Genomic DNA, 19,572 nt, shown 5'->3' with positions numbered 1-19,572 from the left:
CCTGCTCTGTTTGGCCTGCGCCTCTGAGGGCCCAACCGTTGTCACGGCAACCCCTCACGTGGGTCCAGACACTTTCTGAGAAAGTGGAACCAGGCGCTCCAGCCGCCTGGGTTCCTCTGCACCTGACCTGGTCCCCTTGCCTGGAGGGCTCAAAAGGGGGTGCAGTGTGCGTGGGGTCACCAGACCGCTTGGAGGTTCTCGGACTCAGGGCTGAGGAGATGGAGAAGTGTGGTCGGGTCGGGATTGTGTATGTAACTGCTCTGAGTTAAGACAGGCTCTCTTAGGCACCTGGGGCCCTGTCAAGGTCCGATCACCTCTCTCTGCACCCCTCCCTAATGCCGACAGGTAGGAGAGAGCCGTGGAGCAGCTCTGCCACTCACAAATGGGGAACGTGAGTCCCAGAGGAGGTCACAGAGCTTAGGACTTCTGCACAGGGAACTCAGGACTGCGGCCTCCTGCCTGCCCCAGACCCAGGCCAGGGGCCAGTGACCTTCCCTCCGGAGCCGAACTGCCTGACATGGACTGTCCACCAGGGTCCGAGGGCATATGATCCCTGAGACAGGCCCCCTTCCCCTGGACACTCACCCCTCAGTCTTCCAAGTTTCTAGGGTTTCCCAGTGGGACCCTAGTTCTTTGGCAGCTTCCAAAGCAAGGGAAGCGCAGGGCGCCTGCCTGGACCATCTGGGCCCCAGCTGATTCCTGGCAAGCCGTGATCAGCTTTCATTCCCTTTCATTCCAGAAAGGCTCTTATTCAGGGCTGCCTCACTCCTTCTCCCTCCAGCAACCGGGGCTGGGCAGCTTCCGGGGTCTGAGATGGTCCCAGGGAGTAAGCGTGTCCTGACTTGGAGCCTCCCGGGTGTAGAACCTGCGTCCTTCACCACCATCCGGAGGCAGAGGCGTCCACTCGTCTCCCCAGGGGCCACCCTGCTCTCCAGGGAGGGTCCTGACAACCGGACACCTTCATGGGTTCTCCTGTTCCCCCATTCCACACAGGAGAGGGGCTCTACCTGGCCGTCACCTTCTGCCGTCACCTTCTCCCTTCTCCTCCCCTGCCCTCCCTGCTGCACCCTTCAAGGTCACAGCACTGCCCTCCTGGGGCCAGCCCCGCCCAGGGTCAGTCCAGCACGTTCACCAGACTTTCCACTCCTCTCCCCGCACCAGCCCCGCCGTGGGGTCATCAGGGCCGGTCTGGTGGCCCATGCCCAGCACACACCAGCTTGGTAGGGTCCCTCTTTGCCTGCTGACTCCCCTCCCTCAATCAGGTCCCCTACACAGAGCTGTGACTTAATAATCAGGACACACTCAGGACAGACGTCCAGAATCTGCCTTCCCATCACTGGCTCAGGGAAGACTCCAAGCCCCTCGAGGCTCTGACCCTGCGATTCCGGACCGCCTGGGAAATGGGGTGTGTTCTCCCCTCACTCCCAGAGGCACTCTGAGACATGACAAGTGTCAAGTGGGCTGAGGGGTTACCACAAAGCCTCTCCTCCCGCCCTCCTCTCCCCTCGCCCACCAGCTCTACGACTATCTGCCTGGGTTTCTGTGGTCACTGCCTCTTGAGATGCAACTAAGAGGGCTTCGGCCAAGCCGCTAGGTCCTGGGGCAGTGTAGGGACTGCAGGACTGGGGAAGCCTTGACCTTGAAATGGGGCTGTGCCCTCCACTCTTCTGTGTCGCTGACACTCCCTCCGCTCCCCCCAGAGACAGCCCCCGCCTTCCTCTCCCCCATCCCACCCCCCCACCCCCCCCCCCACCCCCCACCCCCGTCTCAGCCCTGCAGGGAGTATTCTCCCCGCCTGCCCCTGCACCTCCCCTGGCCTCAGTCACAGCTCAGTACCACCTCCTCAGAGGCGCCTAAGCAGGCCCTCCTTGGTGTCTGCAGTTACTTTCTTTCTTTTCTCCTTTACTGTCTGTTTCCCCCCATTAGACTGTAAGCTCCTTGAGGGCAGCACTCCGCACAGGGGGGGAGGGGGGAGGCCGCCCCTCGGCTTCTGCCCCCACCCTCACCCCCACGGGTCCCTGCCTGCGGAGGCCGGGCCCTCAGGCCGCTGCGCCCCTCTCTTTGCCCTTGTCCAGCCCGCCCACTGCCCCTGCAGAGCCCATATGCGGCCTCCTCTGTGAGCCTCTGAATCCGAAGCTCCAGATCCCTGCCCCTGCTCGGGGTCCCTCGTCCTGGCCCACACGGGGCCTGTGGGTCCCGCGAAGGTCGCGGTAGGTCGAGCCCGTCCTTCCCAGCGCTGCCTTCTCCAGGCCGCCAGGCGAGCACCTCACCCCCCATTCCCACGCGCCCCACCTCGTCCTGCCCATCACTCGGACCGCAGCCCGCGTCGGTCCCGCCCCTCACACGCGCACGGACACGCCCCTCCCCAGCCCCCAGCGGGGCTGGCAGCCCGGGAAGCTCGGGTCCCTCGGCGCCGGAGGACCCACATCCCCGCCACCGCAACAAGTCCGCGGAGCCACGGCGGCCGCCCGGCTCCGGACCTCGCCGCTGTCCTCTCGTGGCCCCGGCACGGCCCGCGCCGGCTCCCGAGGCGCAGCGGCCTTGCGTCCCGCGCATCCCGGGTCCCTCCCTCTCAGGGCACAGGGTCCCCGGGGAAAGCAAGCGCAGTTCCGGGCCCGCTCCGGGTTTTTTGCTTAGGCTCTTCAGGCTCGGAGAACAATGGGGCAGCTCTCTGCGCTTCCTCCGCCCGAGCGAGCTTTGTTCCTCCCTTCCCGCCCGCTCGGCTTCCATTAGCCAAAAGGCGAAGGCTTCCCAGTCAACCAGGAGTCTCCGCGCGAAAGCCCAGACCTTTCCACACGCCCTAAAAACCTGCGGAGTGGGGTGGGGTAGGGGTTTGGCCCAGGCCTGGGGCCGGGGCCGAGGTACAGGACACGCGTCCAGATGCGGGCAGCTGGCTGCCCGCCTGCCCCCAGGCCCCTGTCGTGCCTCCTTGCCAGAGCCCATACCCGGGAAATCCGACTCGTGCTCCCACCGGGGATCCACAGAGGAAGCGGAGCCTCAGCTCTGCTCCGCGGCCAAACAGCCCTCACATCTGCTTTCCCCACATCTGTGCTCTAGATCGGCTCCCACCGGCGCTCCCCGGCAATGCTGAACGTGATCTTGCCCAGCACGGACCACACACGGCAGAGGTCACCCCCAGCCCCCCAGGTTTTGCCGTATTAAGATTCTAGGCTTTAAGATGCCAGGAAGCTGATGGGCTCTATTTCTGAGAAGCTGAGCCCCCCACCCCATTGTCCAGCCTCACCTCCGGCAGGCCAGAGCAGAGCCCCAGCCTGGGGACATCTCTACCAAGGCGCACTTGAGCCATATGCACCTGGGGATGGGCCAGCCCTGTACATCTGGGCGCAGTGTCCCCGCATAGCCCGAGCCGGGGCCTAGAGAGCCCCGCCGCTCTCCCCACAGCTTCCCCGGCAGCGGGCGAGGGGAAAGGCAGGGGTGGGGCGGGGAGGCAGGACTCACCCAGCACCTGGCTGAAGAGCAGCTGCTCCAGGTCTCCCAGCACGGTCACCACGAGCTCGGGGTCCACCTTGAGGAAGGCGCGCTCCTCCTGGCCCTTGGCGGGGGGCACGGGCCCGGAGCCCTTCTGCGCCTTGGCTTTGCTGGAGAGCAGCTCGTCGTCGGACTTGCCGTCGTCGCTCACGGCCGCCTCAGGAGCCTTGCTGAGCGGCTTGACCTCGGCGTAGGGGCCGCGCGGGATCCGGCTCGGCTTCCCCAGGCTGGGGGCGAGCGGGGCCAGGGGGGTCTTGGCGCCGCCCGCCGGGCCGCCCTTGGCCTGGAAGAGCGAGTGCTCCGACTTGGACAGCGTCTTGGACATCAGCGGAGCCTCGCGGCCTTTGGGGCCCGCCTTGCCTAAGCCCTTGGGCGCCTTGGCCATGTCGTCGCTCCACTCGGGCTCGTATAGCTGCATCTTCTTCTCAGAGTCCGTGAGGAACGAGAGGTTGGTGAGCGACTTCTGCTTCCGCAGGTTGGAGGCGGGCGGCCCGCCGGGGACTCGGCCGTCCACGCTGCCGGACTTGAAGACCTTGAGCTCTGCCGCGCTGGCCTTGGCCATGCCGCCGCCGCCCGGCGCCTTGGCGCGCTTGGGCAGCATGCCTCTGCCGTCCGCCGCCGCCTTCCTGCCCGCGCCCCGAGGCTCGTCCGCGCCCTCGTCGCCGCCGCCGCCGCTCTGCTCCACCTCGGGCTGCACGCTCTTGACGCTGCCGCCCAGCATTCTGCCCGCGAGGAGCGCATGGACGATCCGCGCGTCTGCAGGCACCGGGGGCGGGGGGGGGGGAGCGCGCAGGGAGGAGGCGGCGGGGGAGGGGAGGGGAGGGGAGGGAGAGAGAAAGGACGGAAGAAACCGAGGAGGAAGGGGAGAGGAAAGAGGAGGGAGCGAGGGAGCGGGGAGGAGGCGAGCCGAGGCGCAGGGGAAAGAAACGCGAAGAAGGAAGCCGGGGAAAGGGAAGGAGCGCGGAAGCCGTGGAGCGATGGGGCGGGGTCGGAGGAAAAGGGGCGGGGCGGGGAAAATACAAATCAAAATCTTAAAATCAATCAAAGAAGAACGCAAGCCCCGCAGCTGGCCGGCGCTCGGAGCTGCCCGGCGCCGGACCCGGTCCCCCGCCCGCCCCTCCGCCCGCCGGCCGGTGGGTCCCGTGGGTCGCGCGCCGCCCGCCAGCGGGAGCGGAGGCTGCGGGCTGCGGCTCGGAGCGCAGGAAGGAGGAGGGAGGCGGAGGAGCCGGCGGAGAAGGGGAGGGGTGTGCGCGAGCGCCGGGAGATGGGGGGGAGGGGTGTGCGCGAGCGCCGGGAGGTGGGGGGAGAGGGGTGTGCGCGAGCGCCGGGAGGTGGGGGGGAGGGGTGTGCGCGAGCGCCGGGAGGCGGGGGGGGGAGGGGTGTGCGCGAGCGCCGGGAGGCGGGGGGAAGGGGTGTGCGCGAGCGCCGGGAGGTGGGGAGGGAGGGGTGTGCGCGAGCGCCGGGAGGTGGGGGGGGAGGGGTGTGCGCGAGCGCCGGGAGGTGGGGGGGAGGGGTGTGCGCGAGCGCCGGGAGGTGGGGGAGAAGAGTCTATTTCTGGCTGGAGAGGGGGTGGTATCTGCAGCCGAGAGCCAGGGGCGGATGAGTAGTGGGTAGGGGGAGATGAAGGATTCGACCCGGTCTTCTCATCGCTTTCCCCGCCGAGGCGGGCAGGTTCCGGGGCACGGGTTGCCCCCTGCCAAGCCCGGAGGTGGGGGGGGCGGTGGAAAGGTTCCGTTGAGCTGGTGTGGGCGTGCGGGTAAAAGGGGCTGAGACGGGGCGGCTCGGGACGCGGAGGGAGAGTGGGCTCGTGAGGCCTGGGGGGAGATGCGGCGAGCGTGGAGAAAATATCCAGGTCGCCTGGGAAACTCCCGGCCCCCCTCTTGCCTTCCGTCTCTGAGGCTCCAGGCTGCTCTCCTTAAGTGCGGGGTGCTTCCGGAGGACGGGGGCAGGGGGTGGACGAGGGTGGCTTGGGAAGACCCAGGGTTGACTGGGCAGGGGCCTCAGGGCGCTGCAGGCAAGGCCTGACTCTCGGGATCCGGAGACTGGGTTACCAATGACTGTATGACCTTGTCAAAGTCACTGCACCCCCTCCCCCGTCTTCTCTCACGGTGGTTACAGTACCAGCTTAAGAGCTAAAGGGACTTTGGACCTGCAAAGCGCTTTGTCAACCCCAGGGCATCAGGAGAAGCTGAGCCCTGGTCCCTTGCCTGCCACACCTCCAGTGGAGCCTGCAGAGCGCTTAAAAAAGACATTTTCCTATAGCCCTTCTCCCTTCCCTGACCCCCGGGCCCTGGGAAGAGAGATGGGGTCGAGGGGGGACTGGAGGCTAGAGGCTGACTGAGCAGGCAGCCGTTTGCATGGGGCTGTCCCTCAGCAGAGGGCGACACTGCCCATTCTCCACGGCCTCCCAGGTCAGGGCCAAGTTGCCTAAGCAAAACGGTCCTCCGGCAAGAAAGTGAGGGACAGGAGAAAGGGAGGAGTGGGCCCCGGCGGAGCCACACACTGGGGAAGGCACAGCCCTGAGAACCCTTTGCCAGAAAGCACTGGCCATCGGATACCTGCCCACTTCATCCCCAACCTCCATCTCTCTAGCCCCAGGCCCCCCTTCACCCTAGAATCGGAGTCTCCTGCTTCACGCACTCCGCTAGCGCTCATCACAGCCTGCCTGGTGTGAGGGGCATTTGTGTACGCGTCCGTCTCCCCCACCGGCACCCACGCTCTCAGGGACGGAGCCGTGTCTCTCGGCACCTTGGTGGAGCAGATGCTGCCGCTGTGTTGGTAACGTGGATTTGGAGGCCTGAGGGCTGTGCTCCGGGCCTGCTCCCCGCACGGCTCCTGGGTCCTGTCCCCAGGACTCTGTCTTCCATCATCCCAGGCCTGGACTGAGACACTGTAAAGTCTGCAAGTCCAGGTGTCATGGCAGAGAGGATGCACTGACCGCGGTACTGAGCACTGACGTCTCAGGCAGAGGGGTGTTTGGTAAGAAACGTGGACCCTTGGCTGGGCACTGGAGAAACAGAAAGATGGCGATTCTGCCCTCAGGGAACTCAGTGTCTGGGAGGACATGCAAGATAGCACTACAAGACCTGGGAGAATAATACTCCTTTTCATGGGAAACAGCAATGTCAAGCACATCACCACATTCACTGCAGGCAGACAGACGGAGGTGGGTGTATACTGATTACAGGAATGACAAGGGGGAGACTCCCAACCCCGGAGAACAGAGCTCCTGGCTGTCTCACTGATGCTGTAACCCCAGGGTCTGGCACTTACGTAGGAGGCTCCCAGTACGTATGAGCATAGGAGTAAGAGGTCGTGCTGGCAGGTGGGAGAATAGGTGGAGGAAATCTCAGAGGCTTCCTGGAGTAGGATGCAGTGTAAATAGGGAAGGGTTCAAATGGGGGGCGGGTGCAGGGTCAGGGGCAGCGAGTGCACGTTCACTAGAAGGTCCCCCGGCACAATGCAGACTGGCCTCTGGGCCTGTGTCCAGCACTTAGGAGACTCAGGTAGGCTGGGATGGCGATTTCAGATAGGGAGTGAGAAGCAAATGGATGGGTAAAGGGACTTCAGTGGTTTCATGCCAGAACTTGGTCCGGGCACAGAGAGTGCCCAAAGGAGGAGGCCAGTCAGGAAATCTTCCCTCTGGTCACACGCGAGACACTCATGCTTAAGCCCAGACACAAGATCCCAGCTCAAGGAGGGGATCCAGTCCCATCGTCGGTGCCAAAGGTCTGGGTGATCATGCGCTCCCTCCCCCGACACAGGCCACTTTTCATGAAATCACAATCGCTTCTGAAGTCCTCATCCTTACTCAGGGGTCTCCTCCAGTTTGCACAAGACACAGCTAATTCAGTCACGGGGGAATCTCACCATCCCTAAAAAGGGCAGCTTGACAGTCTGGGGACACTTGTTCCCTAAGGTACCAGGCTGCAGTAGTTTGCTTGTTTGTGTACATTCTCCTCCTGCACATAAATTCACTCTCCTTAGCAGACAAGGAGAAATGAACTGGCTGCCGTCTGGCCGAAGGGCATGATTTGCGCTGTGGTCCAGCCGGTGCGCGCTGCTGTACACAAGGTCCGGCGCCTCCTCCGGCCCCTCGTCTCTGGTACCCATGTCTGTAGGTTCCCTCCTCCCACATCAGTGCCTGGAGTTGCTCTGACACTACTCCACCTGTTGCGCTGTCCACTTGCGCTTCCTGGTCCCTGGATTCCCACTGCCCCGGACCTGATCCTCCTTCCTTCCTCATCGGCTCCCGTGTTTCAGCCTGGTCCCTGCCCCCTCTCTTTATTCCCCTGTGTCTCCTCCCGAGGGATATCACATGCCCCAAACCCCGTGCCCGTCCCCTTGCTTCAATAAACAGCTCCTGAAAATTTGCCTCCTTCTAGAAAAGAAGGTTTTCCACAAGAGAGGCACCAGACCCCCTCCATCCTCCCTCTGCATGAAACACCACCTGCCGATTTATGAGGCAGAAAACACCTTCCGTGCTCACCTTCCCACCGTCCCTCTCTAAAGGGTGTTGCTGTGATCACGGGGTGGTCCCTTTAAAGCGTCATCTTGGCATCCTGGAACTTAGAGACGCTCCCCAGTGAGGCCTCTCCCTCTGTCTGGCGGCTCTCTTTATTCCCTTCACATCCCCTGAGTTTCCCACCATCCTCTACTGCAGTGGGAGCCCTCAGCTGCCGTGGCAACAGCCATTCCAGCATCAGTCGATAAAGCCAATATATGCTTCCTCAAGTGATTCCTAAAAAGAGAGGATCCTGCCCTGTCACGGCACCCCCAATCCCAGACTGGAGCCCCTCCCACCCTGCCCCGTCCCCTCGCCCCACTCTGCAGGACCCCCTGGCCGGGAGGGTCCAATGAAGAGAGAAGGCGAGGATCTGTGTGCGGAGGCAGAGGCCCGGCTGGGCAGGGAGTGGGTGCCGGGGACTGGACCCTGCCTGGGCTTCAGAGGGGACTCGGGAAGGACGCTGGTTTGGAATCATGAAAGTCCCCAATCTCCAGCCCCCCGAAACCGCTCATCACCCCACTCCTCTGTCTCCAAAGGCATTGGCAGTCTCTGCAGTGGGTGTGGGATGAGCGATCTGACCACATCTGTTGACCGATAACTTAAAGCAACTCGAGGAATGAAGATACGGGCACACGGCCAAGGACAGGCATGCAGTGTGATGTTACATCCCTCTCCCGTGACTGCAAACGGATGCAGGCCTGCTTGTGGGAGGGCGTTCTGGGATCTGCCCCTGGGTTTGAGAGAGCATTTTGGGGGGTGGGGAGTGAGGAAGAGAGGAGAAGTTGGGAAGGAGGGCTAGGCTGCCCCCACCTGGTTGACCTTGAAAGGTGACCTTGGGAGAAGGTGGGATCTGAGGCAGGGGGAGTGGGCAGGCGAGTCCACACTTGGTTCCCTCAAGGGCTAAGGGCAGAGCAGAGAAGAGGGGAGGGTTCTCTTGATTTCTATGCCCACAGTCAGGATCTGGAGAGCAGGGGCTGGGCACCAGCCCACCCACCCTGGGCCAGGGGCTGAGCGACAAGCACCTTCTTTAAGGTGTCCCCACCTGACCCCTGTGATGAGGTCCTCCATCACCTCCCGACACCTCCACCTTTGTGGAAAGCCCTCGAGCCACTGATGCCCACTTCCTTCTGCCCTTTTCTCTTCCATGTCACCGACCCCCCATGTCCTTCCACCTCTCAGCAGGGACTTTTTGACGAGGCCAGGCTGGAGGCCGCGGAGGTGGCTGATGCCCGAGTGGTGTCTCGTCTGCAGCTGGACGGCCAGCCTCCCAGTGCTTACATCTGCTCAGCGCCTCCACACGCCAGCTCTGACAGGTGCTGCGGGTGCAGCAGAGGACAGGACAGACAAAAACTCTTGTCCTCATGGGACATCCACTCCACTGGGAGGGACAGGCAGTAGACAGAAATGTCAGCTGCTGAGAAGTGCTGAGGAGAAGGAACAAAGCAGGAAGGGGATGTGAAACCGCTGTGGGCAGGGGGTGACTCTCCGATTCGGTGACCAAGGAAGGCTTTACTGAGAAGGTTCATTTGAGTAAAGATCCGAAGAAGAAAGGGGACAATCTCTACGGATATCTGGGGAAGAGGTTTCCAGGCAGAGGGAACAGCCCAGGCAAAGCCCTGAGGCAGGGTGTGCCTGGTGTGTTCGGAGAATCGCAAGATCAGAGGCACATCTGCTAGAGAGAAAAAAACGGGGCCGGCGGCAGGCAGTGAGGTCAGGATGTGATGGAGGCCAGTGTGCGGAGGCCTCAGAGGTCATCCCTTGGCCTTTCGCTCAGTGAGATGGGAGCCCCCCGGCAGGCTTGGAGCAGAGGACTGGCACAGCCTGGCTCCCCCTCGGAAGGGTCCCTTGGCTGCTGGACGGGGCTCCTGGGCAGACTGCAAAAATCAAGGTGAGGGAGGATGGTGGCTTGGAACTGGTGGTGACTTTGGCGGTGGTGAGGAATGGTCAACGCTGGGCATCTTTTGAAGCCGTTAGGGTTTGCTGATGGACCAGAGGTGGGTCTTTAGGAAAGAGAGGGGTCAAGGATTGGGTTGAGACCCCAAGGATTGGGGCCTGGACAGTTCTAGGCCTGGGGTTGCTGTCAGTCAAGGTCGCAAAGACTTCAGGAGGAGCTGGCGTGGAAAGACGATTAGAGCCTCTGCTTCTCCTCCTGGCCCTTCTCAACACCAAAGGGCCCTCCTGTGCGATTCCGCTCCAGACTCACCCACGCGCTTACTGCAGCCAATGCAATCATTTCCCGGCATCCAGCCAGCATCCTTTATCCACTCATCTGTGATTCCCAAGGATCCACCCTCGGTTGGCTTTACTGACCATGAACTTTTCCCAGAACCCATCACGGCTCTTTGCACACAGTGGGCTCTCAGAAATATTTGATGAATGACGATTGATGGAATGAATGAATGCGTGACTCAGAGCAGATGTGTGTTGAGTGTAAACAGCAGTGACCTCTCGGTACCCGTGGTGAGAGACAGCGCAGCTGGTGCTGAACGGCAGCCAGGCCCGGGGACAGCGTCCCAGCCACATCTTCCCTCCCTTCCCTACAGCCCCGGGCTGCGGGGAGGCCGGCAGACCCTCCCTCTGCCCCTTGGAGGAAGCTCCAGTTCTTGTGACCTCGGGACGGGGCACAGCTGAGACCCTCTCCTCCCCCATCTCTGCCCTGCACACCTCTGGGGGACAGGGCGGGAGTGGGCAAGAAGTCCTCACGTTCCCTCGCGCACCTAGCAGTCCCGCCAGGAACGTGACCCCCACCCTCCCGGGCCACCTGGAGGAGAAGAAGAGCCGGTGGACACAGTGGTCCAGCATGGATGTACCAGCTGGCTCGCACCTCATCCAGGAAGCCCTCCCAGACTGATCCTCTTGCTTCCTCCCAGCCTTTGCTTTCCAGGGCCTTGGTAGCTGAGACGTTTCTGTGGACTCTGCAGGGCCCTGGCTCCGCCTCTCTGGTCCCAGGAGACTCCCTAAGCTTCAGGGTTGGGGGGTTTTCCCATGGGCTCCAAGGTCAGGAGTGTGGGCCCAGCAGAGATCTGCTGTCTGCCTGTGCTGGGGAAAATGAGGCCCAGCCAACCCAAGGCTGGGAGTGGAGCCAGGGACCATGGGCCCCAGTCTGCCTCTGGCCCAGCGTCTCAGGGAGCACTTCCGGGAGGCTGAGGGTGCTGCGGAAGTCTAACTCCAGCCCACGTTCCTGGGAGCTCACAGCAGCCTGGACGCATCTGCCCTGAGCCTCCGTGCCAACAGGACGGGGGTGAGCCTGCTCATCCTGTGAAGTAGGGGGGCCGACACGAGCCCAGGGGGGACACAGGGCCTGAGCCTGAGCCCAGTGTCCCCAGCTGGAGGGCAGGGCTCTCCTGGGCTGGGAGGGTATAGGTCCTCTGCTCAGAGGCTGGGTGCTCCGGGTGTGCAGCCCCACAGGGAGTGGGGACTGTGGCCGAGGGCCTGAGACCCAGGAGGTGAGGTCCGATTTAGGGCTGGGCTGTGGCCCCCTAACGCCCCCAAGCACCCTGACCCCCAGGCTAGATCACGGGACCTCCGTTCCTCGGCAGGGGAGCCGGGCATGCACAGCAAGACACTGGGTTCCTGCTCTTCGAAGCACCCCGCCCAGGCCCCCTGAGCGCTGACGCCCTCCTTCTCCATTTCAAGCCGGAACTCCGTGATGGCGGGCGGAGGTGAGCTGGGTGGCTCCCCAGGGAAGGACTGCCCCCCACCCTCTGGTATCAGCCGCCACAGAGGCCAGTGCGGACCCACACACAGCACTCGGCCTCCCTCTCCCGCCCCCGGGAGCCTTGCTCTCTGATGCTCTCCTACCCACCCTCCGGTCCAGGCCAAGCCCCACGCCTGCGCCTTGGCTGTGTCTGCTCTTCTCCCCGATGCCTTCTCTTATGTGAATTCAAGTCCAGTTCACCCTTCAAGGCCCAGCCTTGGAGCCGCCTTCTCTAGGAAGCCTTCTCTGACTACATCCCACGCTTATCTTGAACTTTCCTCTCTACCGATTATAGTCAGGGTGCCACGTAGTCAAATTCTGCCCAGTTGTATCCTAGGGAGAGATCCTCCCCCTCTAGCTAAATTGTAAGCCCCCCATTATAGACTGCATGTTGGTATCCCCCCAAATTCATAAACTGAAACTCTAATCCCCAGTGTGGTGGTATTTGGAGATAGGGCATTTGGGAGGTGATTAGGTCACAAGGGCGGAGAACTGGCAATGGGATTAGTGCCCTTATAAGAAGGGGCACCAGGGCGCCTGCTTCCTCTGAGCCAGGTGAGGACACAGCGAGAAGACGGTTGTCTGCAAGACAAGAAGAGAGCTGTCCCCAGGAACTGAAAGGGCTGGCACCTTGACCTTGGAGTTCCCAGCCTCCAAAACCGTGAGGAATACATTTCTGTTGTTTAAGCCGCCTGGTCTACGGTACTTTCGTTAAAGCAGCCTGGGCTGACGACGACGTCTCCCTACATGGAGCTGTTAAGAAGGGCTCACTGGGCTTCCCTGGTGGCGCAGTGGTTGAGAGTCTGCCTGCCGATGCAGGGGACGCGGGTTCGTGCCCCGGTCCGGGAAGATCCCACATGCCGCAGAGCGGCTGCGCCTGTGAGCCATGGCCGCTGAGCCTGCGCGCCCGGAGCCTGTGTTCCGCAACGGGAGAGGCCAGAACAGTGAGAGGCCCGCGTACCGTAAAAAAAAAAAAAAAAAAAAAGGGCTCACTGATGCTTGTGGAGCCGCGGGGAAGGGGGTCTTTACCGCCACTAAGCAGACCCTCTTAGACCTGTCACTTGCACTGTTCCGTCAAACCCCCTGAAGCGGGGACTCTCATTATCTTCATTATACAGAGAAGTATGCTTGCCCAAGGTCACCCAGCAGGCTGCTGGTGGGATCAGAACTTGAACACACATCTGCGGGTCTCACAACTTCCCACAAGTTCCTGCTGTTTCTCGGGACTTGCTCAATAATTGCACGTGATCCCAAAAGGAGGCCTGGGTCCTGGAGGGGGTGTGGGGATTGGGAAGGACGACCTATCCAGCCAGGAGCTTCCTGGAGCCCGGATGCCCACCGCACCTGGGGTCTGCCTGGGTCCAGGACTGCAGTCACACTCGGACTGGCCCGCAGAATACTGGGGCTGGGGGACAGGGTGGAGGATTCCTCTTACGGCCCCTTGTCCACAGCACCATGGGCCCTTCGTGGCTCAGCCTCGGGACCTCTGTCCTGAGATCCTTGTCACTTGCAGGGGACCTGGCAGCCCTAACACATCCAGGACCCCTTGGGGACTTCCTTATTCCCGAGTCTTGGGGGTCTCGGGTTCTCTTCAGGACTCGCTATGTGGCCTTAAGAGAATGCCCACATTCTCTGCCCTTCAGCTGGTCAGGAAGTCAGGCCGGGGTGGAGGTGGGCTTCCAGCAGGGAGAGGCAGGAGGAAGCACCTGACCCGGAGGACTCGGTCTGAGTCCTCCTGAGACCTGCTCCCGGCTAATGCAGAGACCAGGGTAAGAAGTCTGGAGGTTTCCCGCGCGGGCTTGGCTTCTATGTTGCCGTGGCAACCGTGCCCACACCCCTGCTGGGCCTCAGAGGAGCTCTGCAAGGCCCAGGTACACCATCCTGAGACCAGGAGCAACCATCGGTCGTCGTGGCAACCGCAGGCCTGAGAGGTGGGGGGTGGCGGGCAGGAACTCTTGCCAGGGCAGGGGGAGGGTGGCGTGCGCTGGCTGTGCCCTGTGTCATGTGGGACGGAGGCCCATGAACTACCTGTATGTATGTGTCCTCTGATGCAGGCGAACCTACAGTCCGCTTTGACCCGTCCGTGCAGGATTGGCTGTTCTAAGGTCAGAAGAACCTCAAAGATAATCTTACTCAGTTTTCTGCTTTAGGGCAGACTGGTCCGTTTGTAATCAATCCTATTACCTTGCTGTGGGCCAAGAAACCCAAAAGCCAGATGAGGAAAAACACAAGGCCCAAACCCAGGTTGTCTGGCCAGCGCTGTGATGATATCACTGCCGCAGAGCAGAATTTCTTAGTCTGGGTTCACAGACCAGACACAGAAGGCCCATAAAAGCTACCATCAAATGCAAGTTTTGTGCTGTGAATACGTCCATTTGTCTGGGAGGCGGATTGAGTGTCCAGCGGCTTCTGAAAGAGGTCCTTGATGCCAAAAAAATTAAGGACAGCTCTAAGAGAAAGGAGAAAGCTCTGCCCACCTGGGCCGGGGAGGGCCGGGCCGGCTGAGTTAACGAACCTGGCCTCTTCCCACCTGGAGATACACTCCCATCCGGTGGCCGCTCAGATGGCAACTCTATTAGAGTTTTGTTAGGTTTTTAAACAAGGCATTAAACGTAACAGAAGAATGCCATGGCTCCTGTCTCAATGAATGGTAATGGACTATTCACTGGTGACCGCTTGGCACTTACAAACTGCCCTGCAGATGCCCAGAATACCCACTGGTGCGGGCTGAGGACTCCACCTCCCTATAGCCTGACCTCCTCCCCAGACGCTCCCCTCCTCTGCTCCCCGCTGCACACGCCCACCTCCCAGGCGGGAAGGATGCAGGAGCTCACGGGGTCCAGCTCCTGCCCTGGACTGTCAACCTGGGCTGCCGGGCTCCACTGGCCCTGGGCCTGAGCCTCCCTCCTGCCGCAAGTCCCTTCCCTCTCTGACCTCAGCCCTTCTCCCCCCAGAACCTGCTGGCTTCCCTCCCGCCCTTTGAGAGAAGGGACAGCTAGGTGCTTCCCTGCCCTCCCCGCCCCCAGGGCTTGGGCGACCCCATGCCCACCCGCCCTCCCTCTGCCCGGACCCTTTAACTATCTTCAGCTGCCTCTGAAGCCCCCGACCCCTAACCCAGGAATAATGCACAGGAAGGCAGGGCTTTGATCCGGGCTGCCTCTTAGAGGACTCGTGTGGACGAATGTTATGACCAGGGGTGATTCTCAGCTTAATCGTCCTGGTCACTGCGTCCGTGTCCCCTCACTCTCCACTGTGTCTCCCAGAGCTCCTTCTGGGCGGGCTGCTGGGCATATTCTTGTGTGGGGGGGTGTCTCTCAGCGGGGACCCTAACCCTGTAATCACGGGGGTGGGGGAGCTGTGGGCAGGGATGCTGTGCGCCCATTTCTGCCCATTCAGTGGTGCCCAGGGCGGGACTGAAGCCTTGCATGTCACTGGCCTGGAGGGTGCTCTCCACCTGCCTGGGCCTCCCCAGAAGTTAGGAAAGGACGAACCCACCTTTGCCCGCGGGGAGGGGGCAAAGCCTTGTGAAACCAAGTCTTAAGGGAACCCTGGAGGCGAGGTCTTTCCACCGGTCACAGAGGGACAGTGGTGGGAGCCTAGCAAACAGCTCCTCCCACGGCTGAGATTTCTAGCTGCCCCGCGACCCCAGCTCCCCGAATAACTGCCCTGAAGTTGTATGGGGTGGTCTGATTTGGAGAGATTCCCAGTGACCAGGCCCACCTCCTCCCAGTAAGCGTCCTTATCCTCAGGACCCGCCCACGGCCCACAGGCGCACGGAGGAATGAACAGGGTAGGATCTCCTAGGAAGAATGCAAGCAGTTCATCTGAGGCTGGAGAGTCGAATCTCAAAGCCCTGCAGAGAGGAGCTGAGTCCAGGACAGACAGGCATGGAACACAGGGGTGAAGCTCCAGGAAAACCACAGGGGATGTTTATCACCTTCCCTCCCACCATCCTTCCCAGCAACAAAGACCCCGGCTTTCCCAGCACTGAAGGTGGCCGCTGCTCACATTCTCAGGGGGAGTCCCGAAGCCAGAGCTCTGTCCTCGCTCACTAGGATGCACGCACACTCCAGAGCTGGGGCTTCTCCACCACGGGGCTTCTGTGCAGCTCATGTACAGTTGCACAGGCTGAACACTGCACAGCTCGACAGCCACAGAAGCTCCACTGGGCAAAGTCTGTGCCTGCTTTGTCCCTGGATGTACCCAAGTGTCTAGAGGAGTGCCTGACATGTAGTTGGTGCTAGATAAAAATTTGGTGAATGGGTATAATTCTGTGGAGTTGGGCGACACAGGGGCCCTGTGTTCTTGGGCAGAACAGGAAGCAGGGAAGCTAGGCCCTGCCGGCCCTGTGCCTTGCTTTTCGAGTGCTCGTGGGTGGTAGTCCTGGGGGGCCTGGGCTGCTGGAGGTGAGCCCCATTCCCAGCCAAACGCTGATGTGAGAAGTCCCCCAGGCTCCCCCCTCCCCCTCCCCTCCGCCAAAGAAACAGAATCCAGATGCCTCCAGTTTTTAGGTACCACACCCCGCTCAGCAGGCTACCCTGGATGACCTCACTACCTGGCCTCTCCCTCTGCGGCCCTCCCCGAGCCAGGCCCGTCTCACTGGTCATCTCACAGCCTCCCCGGCCTCCCTCGGTGCCCAGGGACGTGTCCCCTGCCCCCAGGGAGGTCATGGCAGGGCTGGCCCAGAGCGTGACCTCTGAAGGCTGGGCTCCAATCCTGGCTGGACCACCTTGGGATGTCCCCTACCCTTCTGTCACCTGTAAGGTGGGCACATTAGGAATGGCCCTCTCCCCACCCCAGGGCAGCAGCAGGTCGTGCCCAGCATGCGCTGAGCGGCTCCCGTGTGCCGGGCAGAGCTTCGCGGCACTTGGCTCGCACGGGTGCGTGTTATCCCCTCAAAACCCTTGGAAGAAGGTGTGGGTGTCGTGACACAGGCACAGAGAGACTAGGAACAGGCCAAGCCCGCACAGCCAGCAAGCAGCAAGGCCCCGATGCCAGCAGAGGTGTGGGTCCCCACCCCGCCCAGGCGTTGGGAGGACCAGAGGCGCGTAGGGCAGTGCCTGGCTCAGAGGAAGCCCAGTGGAGTCGGCACTGCCATTCAGTGTTACGACGACCTCCTGTCCCAGGTCCTGGAAGGCTGCTCCATCGCAGACGCCTACTCTGTTTATCCCCGAGCTCTGTGCCCCTCCAGCCCTACAGCGGCCCTGACCCGCCTGAGCCCCGAGAACACAGCTCATAGCGCCTGCCCTGAGCTTGCGCTGTGTTTTCTAGTCGATTGTCTGTGCGTCCTCTCTCCACGGATGGCTGGGACACAGGCCCGGCTCAGCCCGAAACTCCCCAGAGGGTGGAAACGTGAAGTGGGGTCCGGAGGCGGGGGTGGTGGTGGTGTGAACGCAGCATGAAGGACACAGGCTTGGGAGGCAGAGGCAGCGGCATCCCGGGCTTGGCTCAGGTCGGGGGAGGTGGTGGCGGGGACTGGCTCGCGGGAACTGGCTCACCGGCCCATCCCCTTCCCGCCGCCTGGCAGAAGGGAGGGAGACCCAGCTGAGCTTGAACCATGCAACCGGCAGCAGACGGGAAGGCAGGGGTGACCCCGGAAGAGGGTGACCTGGACTCCAATCCTAGCGCTGTGCATCCTCAGACAAGTTGTTTGCGTAACCTCTCTGAGCCGAGCTCACTCATCTACAGCAGAGCAGTGGCTCCGCCTCAGAGCGTGTGTAACGTGCTTACAAGGACTTTGAGCCTGGCACCGGGCCTTGCACACAGTAAGTGCTCAATAATAGCTCATCAGCATTTGGTCCTCCCTGCATCTGGGGAGTCCGAGGCAGTGGTCCCAGTTTCAGCTCAGCTGTCACGAACCACGCACGCTGCCCTGAGCAGGCCTTCCTCCCTCCTTGGGCCTCTCTCTCCCCAGTGAAACTGAGGCCGGGCTTGGGGGAAGCTATAGTCCGTTACAGCTTTGACCCCCAGGGCCTTCGAGCCCAAGTCCTCTGCAGTCCCGGGAGAGCCTGGTGGGCATGCGGCCACCTGGGGGCCCAGAGCAAACCCTCCCCGAGGGAGGTTCCAGCCTCGCTCCTGCCTGGGAAGACACACCAGATCTGGAGTCTTCTCTCCCAAACCCACACGACGTGGAAAACTTGACTGTGGTTTAAAGATGGAGTCGGCTCAACAACAGAGAGGGATAAGGAGAAATGCGACCATGCCCAGCGCGAGGCTGGCTCCCGGGCCCCTCGGCCTCGTGTGGGAAGCCAGGCGGGGGCCGGGCGAGGGGGGCCCGTTCCCCAGTGACACGTGGTGTGAGGACGAGGGAAGGCCCCTTCGTTCCCTGCCCACTCAGCGCTCACACACGCCACGAAGTGGAAGTGATTAAGACGCCTGTGTCGACCTTGGGGCGACCCTTCCGGTCCCTCGCACACGGCCTCACACGTGGGCGCCGGCGACATCGGCCCTGGTTTCCCGACTCTCCAAGTTAAGACCCAACGGCGGCCCAGGCACTGTTTGTGCTGACGGCAACCAAGGGGCGCGTCAGCAGGGGACCAGTGCCAGGCTCTCCCTGGCATAGCTGGGTGGGCACGGGGAGGGTCAGGGCACCAGCACAGTTGCCCCTACACTGCCCGGGGCAGAGGAGGACAGGGCAGCTGCCAGTAGATGGTGGACGGACACTGGGACAAACGAAGGCCACGCCTAGCGCCCTGCTCGGTGGCAAGTCATCATGGGAAATTCTCTTCCTGCTACACAAAGCTGGCTCCCTGGTGGTTTCTTCATTGAATGAGAGAAGTAACAAGTGAGTGAGGCCCTCCTTTCCGACCCCCTTCCTCTCATCTCCTCCGTTTCCTCGGGCTCAGAGAACAGAGCCCCTCCCCCACGAAGCACAGGCAGACCCCAAATCTCTCCCCGTTCCACCTGTCAAAGAGCTTGGGGTATCCTTGGCCAAGACGGACACCGTGACCACAGCTACAGCCGGAGCACAGGTGGCGCGGGGGCCTTGCCCACATCCCGGGAGGCTTGGGGGAGGCAGGGGGCTCTCTTCTCGCCGTGAAGCCCACCTCCCAAGGCTGCCCTGCACCCCCCCCAACAGAGAACCCCCCCCTGCCATCCACCAGACACTTCCCATCTAGCTGGCGAGGGGTGTCCTGCCAGCCGAGCAGCCCGGTGCTCCCGGGGCCAGCGTGAGCGGATGTCAGTGTGAAATTCCTCTCTGCGCGCGTGGCATGGCGACGGTGAGCGGGCACCTGGGTAGGCGGAGGCCATCAGGCCCTAATGATGTGGCCCACACATAAGGAAGCCATTACACTCGCAACACTGCAGATGCAAAAATAGAGCTTGCATAGTTTCCTGGTTACCGCATCCCGATACTCATGGGCTTTTGGTACCAGGGAACCGAGGTCTCCTTCTGTCCCTGCAGTGCCCTGCTTCCCCTGTGCCTGTGCCGCTGTGGAAGCGCACGGCTGACTTTCTAGACGCCCGTCTCTGCCCCACGAAGCCCCTCGGCAGGGCTTGCCGTGGAAGAGGGGCTGCTGCCACTCCCAGCACTGCCGGGGACCAGGCCGGCAGAGGGCTCAACATGGACCCCGGCCACCTGCCCTGCAGGGAAGGCAGGAGCTGCCACCTCCGGCGTCTGGCGACTTCAGGGTCAGGCTGTGCTCTAAGCCCCAGCTTTGCCCACTGTGAGCAGGGCCCTGAGATGAAGCTGTAAGACAAATCCTGTGGACCACCTCAGCTCTGCCAAAAGCAAGTTCATTCCTGTCCTGGGGCAAGCGACCCTGCGGGGAACGAAAGGATGGAGCTGGTTCCCGGAGTCTCACGTACCTCTGGGGTGACCACAGCCATCCTCCGGGGATTTTTTTTAATGTTGCAAGAAAATCAACACACACACCCA

The 19,572-nt window shown here is 62.0% G+C and overlaps 1 protein-coding gene across 1 annotated transcript in view; it reads right to left on the bottom strand.

Annotated features, from left to right (window-relative positions):
• Nucleotides 1-19,572, bottom strand: part of NAV1 (neuron navigator 1) — a 208,674-nt gene that overhangs the window by 121,534 nt on the left and 67,568 nt on the right. The window contains exon 4 of the mRNA XM_059998871.1: nucleotides 3,460-4,245. Within this exon, the coding sequence (XP_059854854.1) occupies nucleotides 3,460-4,245 (786 nt within the window). The remainder of the gene's footprint in view (nucleotides 1-3,459; nucleotides 4,246-19,572) is intronic.

This window comes from Delphinus delphis, chromosome 1, assembly GCF_949987515.2.
Source record: "Delphinus delphis chromosome 1, mDelDel1.2, whole genome shotgun sequence".
NCBI classification, from domain to species: Eukaryota; Metazoa; Chordata; class Mammalia; order Artiodactyla; family Delphinidae; genus Delphinus; species Delphinus delphis.
The sequence above is the reverse complement of the archived record's forward strand: the minus strand, read 5'-3'. Positions and strand labels throughout refer to the sequence as shown.